Source organism: Nannospalax galili, unplaced genomic scaffold (genome assembly GCF_000622305.1).
Source record: "Nannospalax galili isolate Female #2095 unplaced genomic scaffold, S.galili_v1.0 scaffold1562, whole genome shotgun sequence".
In the NCBI taxonomy this organism is placed as follows: domain Eukaryota; kingdom Metazoa; phylum Chordata; class Mammalia; order Rodentia; family Spalacidae; genus Nannospalax; species Nannospalax galili.
In genome coordinates this window covers 464,421-475,579 of record NW_008348281.1, presented here as the reverse complement: position 1 = coordinate 475,579, position 11,159 = coordinate 464,421, and the positions used below count along the sequence as shown (strand labels likewise).

At 40.7% G+C, this 11,159-nt stretch overlaps 1 protein-coding gene across 1 annotated transcript; it reads right to left on the bottom strand.

Moving 5' to 3' along the window:
* Positions 1-7,795: 7,795 nt before the first annotated feature.
* LOC103743603 (ral guanine nucleotide dissociation stimulator-like) lies at positions 7,796-9,960 on the bottom strand. Its single transcript, XM_017801081.2, has 3 exons — positions 9,644-9,960; positions 8,550-8,758; positions 7,796-8,266 (listed from the first exon to the last, which is right to left on the bottom strand). Exons 1-3 carry the CDS (start codon positions 9,748-9,750, stop codon positions 7,800-7,802), a joined length of 783 nt encoding a protein of 260 aa, XP_017656570.2. The 5' UTR covers positions 9,751-9,960; the 3' UTR covers positions 7,796-7,799.
* Between the last annotated feature and the right edge of the window lie 1,199 nt (positions 9,961-11,159).

The window sequence follows — 11,159 nt, the reverse complement described above, 5'->3', positions numbered from 1 at the left end:
TGGGTGGGAGGGCGTGCTACCCGGACATGCTACCTGGTTACTTGTGAGTTTCCCAGTATTGTACAAACAATGCACTCCCCGATACTGCCTGCATGAGAAATTCTACCTGGCTGGCTGAAATGGGAATGTTTGACAAAAACACAGGGCAAAGCAGAAGTCACCTAGAATAAAATGAAGTTAATTTTGTCATTTCAATAACTATCTTGTGAAGCTGATCTTACTTGTAATATATATCCCACTTTGCAGTGGAGGAATCAAGCACAAGCAGCCTTATGTGCCAGTCACAGACTGCTTATATCAAACACTCTGGGGCTGAACCCCCACCTTTAGCCATGAACTTGTACTGCCTTGGGCAGGGTGATCACATATTAACAACTAAACACTTTTCAAAATGCCTCTTCAGAAACGACGCTGACTTTTCAGATTGTATTCAGACTGCCTCAAAGTATTTCTTGCATCAATCTAAAATCAATTATATTTTTTGCCATTTACTTTTGTGCCCGTAGTGTCAGGAGTCAACTGTAACTACTTTATTCTAGTATCATCTGAAAATGGAACTTGCAGCAACTTACTTGGGGCTACAGGGGGACTGATAGCCCTTTCCTCCATTCATCTCTCTCCTGGCAAGCAATTACTGTTTCCTTGAAAATCTATTTACTTCTAGCAGATCTCATCTAAATCAAATCCAGCCAACCATCTTCTGGCATCAACAGAGACCTTGCTGTGTACAGGCTGCACTCAGGAAGGTTTGTTTCAAGTATTAACATTGGAGAGATTGAGACAATTTTATATACATATATATATATATATGAAGTACAATATTTCTCTCTCAAAATTAGCAAATTGGAAATTCTTGAAGGAATGTAGTGGACTTTATACCATTTATTTGGCTGTTAGCAAGCTTTCCTCAGGCCCAGTTCAAATCTCCCCTGTGCATTTTGCATCTTGTCTCTGCCCGTGGGGGACATTTGTGATCAGCTCTGGTATTGTTGGTCTGCTTGTTTATATTGCTGTCTAATAAAAGGTATGGTGTAATTGCATTTTTATATAAAAGAACTATAAAAGGGTGATTTTGAAAGCAGGTCCTATAGGCAAATGAATTGGGATCTGTGGAAAGAGAAGTGTCCTGGCTGGTCAGGTCCTCCTTCTTTCCCTTTTCACCCTTTCTCCTCTTCCCCCTTCTCCTGAGACAAGGTCTCCCTGGAGACCCAGCTGGCCTGGAACTCGCTATATAGACCATGCTGGATTCTATGCCACAGAGATCATCTTGCTTCTGCCTCTGGGGTTAAAAGCATGACACCACATTGACCAGCAGGTTTTATTCTTGATTAATATCAAAATTGATTTGGCTATATCTCTCAGGAGAATGATGTTTGGTGGCAGGAAATATCAAACAAACAGACTGCAGATCATGAAGGAATCTTTTCTGCAGTGGAGATCCTTGGAGCTGCCTTGGTCTGAGACTGGTCAACTAAGCTTTGAAGTGAGATGTATCTGAACTGGTGCTAGCACCTACCACAAGAAATTTCCCAAGCTGCTCTAAGGCAGAATGAAGGCTTGGGGCCAGGTTTCGGGGGTCCTCATGGCTCTCTGAGAAGTAAGATCTCAGCCAAAAATATATTGCCTTGTCTATTTAATATAACAATTTGAATAATGCCAAGAGAATGTGTTAGCACAATTATATCTATTTTCTAAATCCAGAACTAGTTGTATGTGCTATTTTTATATGTATTGTGAGCACAGAGCTCAGATTAAACTAATATTCAAGTATCATCTGTTAGACAACAAAAGGCAGTCATCTGAATGTAAGCACTCACAAAAAGGGCTGGTGTTAGAATAATAGAAAAAGGTGGAGAGTGGGAATTATTTATTAAAGCAACTTCTATTAAATTTTATACTGGAATAAAAGTTCAATGTATGAACAATAACAAGATTTATGAACAAACACTTAACAGAAAGGAGATTTTTATCAGTTTTTAAATAAGTAAGTGCTCACGCATTCATTCTTCCTGTTGCTGGCATTATTTACATTTTTTTCACCCCTAAAATACAAAATATACAAATCAACTGCTATTTTCTCTTACTTTCTTAAAAAAAAAAACAGCATAGCTGAGATTTTTTTGGATGATTATCTATATGGAAGTGAAAGGAGAATTTTTATAATACTGACAAAAAGTAGAGAATAACTATTATCCATTATTGTAAATACTGCTATATTATGTTGACCTAAAGCATCAATTTGAGTCAATTGAAACCATGTCCTCCAACTATAAAACATTTATTTTAAAACTGGATATCAACCTAGAACAAGAGGAATCTTTTCAAAATATTCCATAAAGGCATATTCTTATAACATTTTCTGGTATGGGCCAATAAGATGTAATTGCCCAATGTCTAGACAAGAACATGCATATTTCATAATAATTTATAATTGAAAAGCACCTAGATCTACATTCTGCATATCCCTGTGACAGAAAATGTGGAACTATCATTACCTTATTTTACATTTCAATTTCCTGAGGCTCAGAGAAAATCTGGGCCATGTCTAACATAGGGTAGAATTGTCTTATGTCTCCAGACTTAATGATGTGTTTGTGCCTTAAATAAAATAATTCAGCTCTTCTATTTGAACATTAGCTTAAAATTTCACCACATTTTTAAGTGAACATGGTTTTTGTGAATGATGAGTATGTAGGATCATCTTTATTAATTGAAGTGGAATATGCTTCTCATAAAACCACAGGGGTACTGATTCATTCATTCACACACTTAGCAATTTTTACTTATAAGCAATATATTGAAAGTATCCCATTGCTTGGGAAGAACTTCCTCAACATGTGGAGGTCAAGTAAAGTCACATATACACTTTTACTATACATAAAAACAGCTAACACTTCTGACAGAAACATGAAAACCAGGGAATGCCAGTTATAGATGCTAGATGACGTTTTTTTGCCACAAAATGGTGGTTTTGAAGTAACGTTCTTAGGGTGTCTCAAATAACAGAGTTAAAAAATATTTTGAAATTGAAAAGCAGAGTAATAAACCTCTACGTTCTGTAGTACAGTATGCACTCTGAATAGAAAGGGGGATCCCAAATGTGATTTATGAAGGAAGCAGTTTACATTCTAGTACAGTCTCTAAGAGACATTACTCTAAAGCAGGGCCCGATGGAGGAAAGCTTAGCCTTTTATACCCACCTACAGTTCAGTTCCTCTGTCTCCCATATACAGTAGTACACATTCTGATTGGGTGCCCCATGTTACAAAGTCATGACAGGTAGAACCATATATGTACTCAGGCACAGACCACACTGTATTCTTTCTCTTTGTTCTGGAGGGATTCCTACCACAGTATGAGACAGACACAGTGTAGTCTTTTAGTAAAAGTAACTTCATTTTCAGATCAAACAGCAAACTTTTTGAACAGAACAGGAAACATAGACAACAAAGAGTCTCATGACTGTCTAGATCCATGGAACCCTGTCCAGCTAGGATACGAATTCAGAATTCTCACACCCCATACCCTGCTCTGTCTTTCAGGTTATCTGATGAGTCAGTCTGATGTCTGGATTATGCAAGGCCTTTTTAATACTAGCATCCTTAAGCATTGAAAATGGCAGCAAACCAAAGAAAATTCATATATGATCTCAATATTTTTAATTTGCAATGTGTATGAATGTGTGCATCTACACATATATACATATAAATATATGAATTTACTGAAAACTTTAAAACTTTTAAATCAGGGTCTAGATAGATGGTACAGCCTGTAAAGCCTCTGGTTGAGAAAGCTTGATTATCTGAGTTCAATTCCCAGAAACTTTGTATAGGGAGAAGATTCCACAAAGTTGTTCTCAGGCATTCCCACATAAGCCATGATACACTCACCTCCTGAACATGCACACACAAATAATGAATAAGTTTTAAAAAATAAAAATAAAAAATCTAATTGTAAGATATTTACATTTTTTAAATTCTTTGAACATTTCCTAATGTACACAAGGTATTGTTGATCATATCCACTCCTATTTCCCCCTCCAGTTCTCCCAGGGCCCCTCAATGCACTTCATGCTCCCTTTTTCCTTCTTTTTTTTTGTATAACCCACTGAATACAATTAGAATTGGTTATATGCACAAGGGTATAGAACCATGCACTGGGGCGTGGGCAGCCTTCAAGAAGCCATACTCAGAAAGAAAATGCATATAAATATAAATACTTAGAAGAAAGTTTGGCAACATGACTATTTAGCAAAACTAGATGATAAGACCCTATTGTTAAAGGCATCACGTCACATAGTTTGCTTGCAAGAAATAGGAAATCAATCTAGAACTGAGGAAGAACTATTGTACTTACTGATTAAGTTTCACAGTGCTAGAAAGTGCTATGCATGCTACTGGTGAGAGGGGAGAGGGGACACCAATGGTCTTACCCAGTACTGGAGCCTGCATACTACAATATAGACCTACCAGGCAAGATGTATCCACTGGTACAATAGTGTCTAAGTTGTTTCCTGGAGTAATAAATTGTTGTCTAGAATGGATCTGAGTCCTGTTCTACAGGAGGGAATTTATGCCTGGCACTGTAAACATGGTCAAAGCCCATGGCTAGGGACATCATAGGCCCAAGAGGGGAACCTATTGATGCTATTTAGGTATCTACATTTTTTTCTTAAGTCAAGGTCTCCCTGTAGTGCCAGCTCACCTATAACTCACTTTGTAGACCAGGTTGGCCTTGAACTCACAGAGATATGCCTGCCTCTGCCTCCAGAATTCTGGGATTAAAGGCATAGGCCACGCTATCTACATATTTTTTTTTTTAAATAGGGAGATAGGGCTGGACAGACGGATCATTGGTTGACAGTACTGACTGCTCAATTCCTAGCACCCACATGGCAACTAACAACCATCCTTAACTCCAGTTCCAGTGGATCTAACGCGTTCCTTTGTGGGCATTGCACTACAAGTGCACTTATACATACGCAATACATTCATATACATGAAATTAAAAAGAAATTGGAAGATACGCTTCTTTTGTGTTTAAAGTTCATACATTCTAAAATTGGGTGTGGTGGCCCATGCTTTTAATTCCAGCACTCAGGAGGCAGAGGCAGGTGGATCTCTGTGAGTTCAAGGCAAACCTGGTCTACATATTGAGTTCTAGGCCATCTGGGGCTACAGGAAGACTCTGTCTCAAAAAGACCGAAAAAAAAAATTCTAGGGTATTTTTTCTATAGTCTTTACTCCCATAAAACTATATGGAATATAAAAATGAATGGAGTTGAGACTTAAATTCTGACTCTCTTGCATCCATGTGAACTGTGGATAATTTGGTAACATCGCTGTGCCTTTGTTCCCTCATCTGTTAAAATAAAGGAGATAATATCTGTATTACAGACTGAAGAGAGACGAGACTGTATATTTCTGCTTTCTCCTACAATTAAGTCTCAATATTTGAAAAGTTTCTTATTTGTATAAAAGATGCTTCTCTCTTTTGGGAAAATAATTGTATGAGAAATATGATTTCATAATTACTAAAAAGTGTCATATTAACTACAGTTTAGCACAGCAGTCAAAATAATTTTTGTTATATTTCAATAACAAACCAAATGCAAACCTCAGTGAAGAGGAGTGAAGCTCTCCCACAAAATCATCGGTGGCTGCATATTGTGGGGTGTGTAGTTTCTCAGGACACAGAGGGTAACAAAGGGAATTGACAGTATGTCTATACTGGCAATTAATAATAACCTAGCTAGAAATGACATTGGCTGGAATTAATCACTTGGTTTTGCTTTGCAGTTATGGAGTCATGACCACACAAGACACAAATGATCTCATTTTATTGGAGGTAATCATAACGTCATGTGATTTTAATGTTGATTTCAAATTTATTACTGTTATTATTATTACTGCTATATACAATTTAGACTTATTTTTGCATGTGGATCTTTGCTGAACTGACTTATTAGTTCCAGGAGTTGTTTTGTAGTATTTAGGAGAGTTTCTAAGAAGATTATCATGTCATTTTCAAGTGGTGACAGTTTTATTTCTTCTTTTCAAGTCACTGCTCCATTAACGTCTTTGTTTTGCTGTCTGGTACTAAATTCAACATCCAGAAAACTAGGATGCCTAAGAGTGATGAAACACATCCCTGCCTTCTTCAAACATTGATGGGGAAATAGTATCTCACTCTTAAGAATGATGTCAGATGTAGATTCCTGTGGATGCAATTTATCAAAAAAAGGGAGGTCTCCTCTATTCTAAATTTGTTAACACTTTTCATTATGACTGTGTGATGACAAACATCATTCCTTTATCAGTTTTCTTTCTTCTTTATCTTACTGATATACTGGATTCGTAGTTTGATTCTCAAATTGTTGTTTGAATACACATCACTTGGCTATGATGCTTCATTCTTTTTATAAAATACTGACTTCAATCAACATGTATTTTGTTTAAGATTCTTACACTGAGACTTATAAGAGATAAAATTGCAGTAGCCTGACTAAAGAGATGGTTCAGCAGTTAAGAGCACTTGGAGAGGACTGAGGTTAGGCTCCTGGCACCCCGTATGGTAGCTCACAACCATTTATACCTCCACTTCCTAGGGATCCAATGTGCTCTTTTGGCCTCTGTCAACACTAGGTATGCACTTGATGCACATACATACATGCAAGCAACCAGTCATATGCATAAAATAAAAATAAATATATCTTTAAACTGCAGTAGCCAAGACATTAACATAATTTAGGATCTGAACTCACAAGAAACCTCATTTTCCTGATGCCATCAGGACAGTGCTGTGCTCAAGAGGCATCTTCCCCTCTCTTCAGGTCAGACACTAAGAACAGGGTATTTATTTATTTATTTATTTATTTATATTTTATGTGTACAAGTGTTTTGCCTGCTTGTGTTTAAGTGCACCCGTGCCATGCAATGCCCGTGGAGGCCAGAAGAGGATGTTGGATTCCTTGGAACTGGTGTTAAGATGGTTGTTAGCCACCATTAGTCAAACCTGGGTCCTCTGGAAGAGCATCCAGTGTTCTTAACCACTGAATCATCTCTCCCTAAGAACAGAACACCTCTATCCTGTAATTTTACCATTCTGGGTTTCCCTTTTGCCTGCCCTTGATGAGGGTTGGGTTAGGGTCAGGGGAATTAGGGTTAGGGATTTGCACAGAAAAATGTGCAAAATTTCCATGGGCTTGGCTTTATCAGTTATTGACCACCCCCAATTCTGAAAAGTCTAGCAATCTTTCATAGAAATCACCTGTTCAAAACTGTTCAGGGGATTAAAGTGCTGTTGAATGTATTTTGTCCTTTCAAATTATGTTGTTCATATGATCCAAGGTGTGTAGTCAGTGTGTGTGCACAGCTTGGGGCTCATGGTTGGTGAGAATGACAGGTGATACAGTTGGGCTGACGTCATCCTACTCTGAGTCGAGCTGCTGTTCAGTTCAACAGACCAAGAGTCCAAGGAAAAGAAATTTTGCCCATGATCCTTAGCCATCCTGACCTCAGAGACCATGTCTCTAATTCTAAGATGCTCTGTTGCACACAGAGCCCTGTCCTCACACTGACGTAGTCTGCATCCCATGCTGCTTGGGCATGTTGCCCATTTCCAGCAACACCAGCAAGCATTATTTTCCTTGCTTCCAGGATGTCCTCCTTCCACATATCGAATGCTTGGCTTGGGACTGCAGTGTGTACAGAAGACTTGCTAGTGTTACACTCCATAGAGAAAAGACTTCATGCCCAAAGAGTGCAATTTAAAATGAAAAAGCAATGACGTTTATTATCCTAATATTCAAAATTCAATCTAAAAATAACAAAACAATAATAAAATAAGTAACAATAAATGAGAACCTGGATTACAGGTGGGTGATCCACCTCTGCTCTACAGGTGGTGCTGGCTTTTACATAGTAGGTCATTCTCAATTTTAACAAGTTAAACTCAGGTAGAGGTGAAACGTGGTCTGCTCTTTCTAAGTTGCCAGTAGCAGGTAGAAATCCCTGTCCAGGAGCTGGTGCATCTACAGCCACATCTGGAGGTGGCTGTATATGGGCTGGTGTGGGCAGATCCTCCTCTAATGCAGCAGTCAGGAGATGTGTAGGCTCGGCTGCAGACACACTGTGTGCCATGATCTCAGGTACCACAGCACCCTCTAGGGGCTCCAGCTCCCCCTGAGGGTTCAATGAAGATGTTGGTCTAGGGCCCAGAGTCTCTGGCATCCCCGAGACTACTGCCCCGGAGGAGGGCTCCGGATCTAAGGACAGAAAGAGGTGGATAGTCAGTGGAAGGGTCTTTTAAGGGAACATATGGGAGATTCAGCATGGAATGAGCTTCCCCAAGATGAGTGTCTTTTCCCGAGACTTCCAAAATGTGTGCAAACCCTCTCCCTGAAAGAGAATTCTCAGTCCCTGTCCCTACAACAGGACAACCTATCTGACTGGATCCCACTTCTGTTTGCAGACCAAAGGCCAGCTTATGGCCCCTCCATGGTGTAACCTGGCACTACACCCTCCCTTCCCACCTAATCAGACACCTACCACAGGCCTCCTCATCTTTGGGTGTTGCCTTCTTGGACTCCTGCTCCTCCTTTTTTGACAAGAGGTCCTCTACACGAATGACCAGGTATGAAAAAGGCATGTTGAGATTCACATAGTCCATGAACTTTTTCAGTCTGTCCAGGTCCAGATTCTTTAAAAAATCCTCTGGATATTTCTCAATCCACATTGCCAGGAAGTGCATTATTGCGCTAAGGCAGGTGGACAAAGAAAACAGTGAGAAGCCTGCCCAGTCTTTGCCTGTGCTGCAAAGGTTCCATGTGGACAAGGCAGAGGCTGTTCAGTCTGTGTACCGTTGGGCACGGTGGGAAGTATTTTGCAGTCATGTGTAGAGGGGTTCTAACACTTTCTGTCCTGTCCAGTGGAGGACAGTCTGGGCAAAAAGCTTGGCTGCAGTGGGGATGGATTCCCACAGGGATGGACTTTTAGCTTCCATCCTCCCCATTACTCCTCAGAGTCCAGGAGGCCACTCAAGATCTTTGTTATTTACCCCATCTCGGTCAGTTCCTAGGCTTTGTTCCTCTAGTGGAAATCCCAATAGAAGGGTCCCTGGCAATAGCCTAACCCCCAACGTGAACCCCCAAATACTCCAGTTTTCTGATGGGAGCTTATCTCCCTATTCACCCAAAGCACACTCACTACTTTTCCATGATGTCGTGCATCCTGTCCAACCGGAAGCGTCTGTACCTGTACCAATGCAGAAGGATGTCACCCTTAAGTCCCTATGTCTCCTACGTCTTCAGGAGATCTAGAGGGGCTGAGTTAGAAATAGAAGCTATGGCTGGGCTGGGAATGTTAATCTGCACTGCTCTCTGAGATCTTAGCCAAGGGACTGGGAAGGAGCCTGCTGTCACAGATGACCCAGAGATCTTCATGTAATGACTGAACGCATACTGCTCCGTCCCAGATTTTTTAATTGGTACCGGACTCCCTGGTACCCCCTGGGGTTCGCTACAATTATCCCCTGTGCCCAAGATGAGGTATGAAACCTTCTTTACAGGTAAGATAAGAGCAGTGTCCTCCTACAACCCAACCAGGAGGCCTGAGCTCTCCTGAGTTTGGACATGGTCACTCACCTTTTCATTATCATTTCCAGTACCTGCCAGGTGGTGGCGTGCCTTGAGTACATGATAAGAAAGGTAGAGATAAACTGATGATCATCAAACAGCATGGCAGTTGCCATGTAGTTCACCACCTTTTTCACTTTGCCTGCACTCTGGGGCCTTGAGCTGCAGAGCTCATGATACAGGATATGGGCTGCCCGCTCTTTATCCTGAGGAAGGACCAAGGAAGGAAGGTTCAAACGTTCAAACTCTACCAGAATTCTCAATGATTTCCTGACATACACCAAGGTGAAAAGTGGTAATTTCCTCAAAGTTTCTCTCTCTCTCTCTCTCTCTCTCTCTCTCTCTCTCTCTCTCTCTCTCTGTCTCTCTCTCTCTCTCTCTCTCACACACACACACTGGGAGGGACGGGGTATACTAGGGATGTCAGAAAGATTTTCTGCTATGGGCTGATGAGTGTTACCTGTGACTCCCTGTGGGAAAATGAGAGGCTCTGGGATATAGGCTGAACCCAGCATCTAAAACAGTGTCCAAGGCACCTATTCCTGGCTCTTCTGGGGCCTGAGCCTCCAGAAGGACAGAAACAGCATGAGAGCATCTTTCTCTGTACAGTTTCCCTGGACAAATGAGGCAGTTCAGGCTGCTGCTGGCCTGTAGTTGCCTGGTAATTGGGATTCTGAGTTGGACTGATGTCACAGAGGGCATGTGACTTCCTGGGGTTCTCTGACCTCAGCCTCTTCCTCACAGAGGATCGTCTCTGTAGCTGCCTGGGCTGCTGATGGCTCTGCTTCCCCCTCTCCATCTGGACAAGGTGCACAGTTCTAGGAGCATGACCATGACACCACAGACCCCACACTGACATGGGCAGCCTGAGTTCAGCAGTCCCTCAGCTCTGAGGAAGCAGAGCTGGTTTCCAACACATGAGTGATTTTCTTCTCATGGTGTTCCCACTCTCCCTGCCTCCTTCCCGTACAATATTCTAACATGTATGTAATCATGTGTATATGACCATAGATTCCTGTGTTATCTGCAAAGCCCCAGGGCATGTGTTACCTAAGGTGAAGACAGAAACAGGCACACATGCCCACACACTCATATCCACATACTCACAAGTGCGCAATAGGACAGCTCCTGAGAAGAACCCATCAATGGTTGAGTCCAGATGACTTTGGCATTAGTTCTGGTCTAGGGTTAGGAGGGCATCGAGAAGAATATACTCTCATGTACCATTCTTTTTTAAAAAAATCCCTCTGTTTACTTCAATCCTCCAAATCGATGAGAATTTGAAAGTGTACTTTTCAATCTCCATGCATTTGTATAGTTTGTGTGATTTATCTAGCTATTGATTGTCAACTTTATTCCACCATGGTGTTTTTTTGTTTTTTTTTTTTGTTTGTTTGTTTGTTTTAATGGGGAGGTCATCAAAATGGCACATGTTTTCTCCCATACTCTTTTTTAAAATTATTTATTTAATAACCATATAATTAGAAGAGGCATTTCATTACAACAGCATTGACATATTCAATAA

Excerpts from the sequence above, each read along its gene's own strand:
- LOC103743603 (XM_017801081.2), bottom strand. The coding sequence starts at position 9,750 with ATGGCAACTGCCATGCTGTTTGATGATCATCAGTTTATCTCTACCTTT. Across the intron at positions 8,759-9,643 it reads CTGGAAATGATAATGAAAAG|CGCAATAATGCACTTCCTGG; the intron begins GTGAGTGACCAT and ends CACCTGCCTTAG. Across the intron at positions 8,267-8,549 it reads CAAAGATGAGGAGGCCTGTG|ATCCGGAGCCCTCCTCCGGG; the intron begins GTAGGTGTCTGA and ends TTCTGTCCTTAG.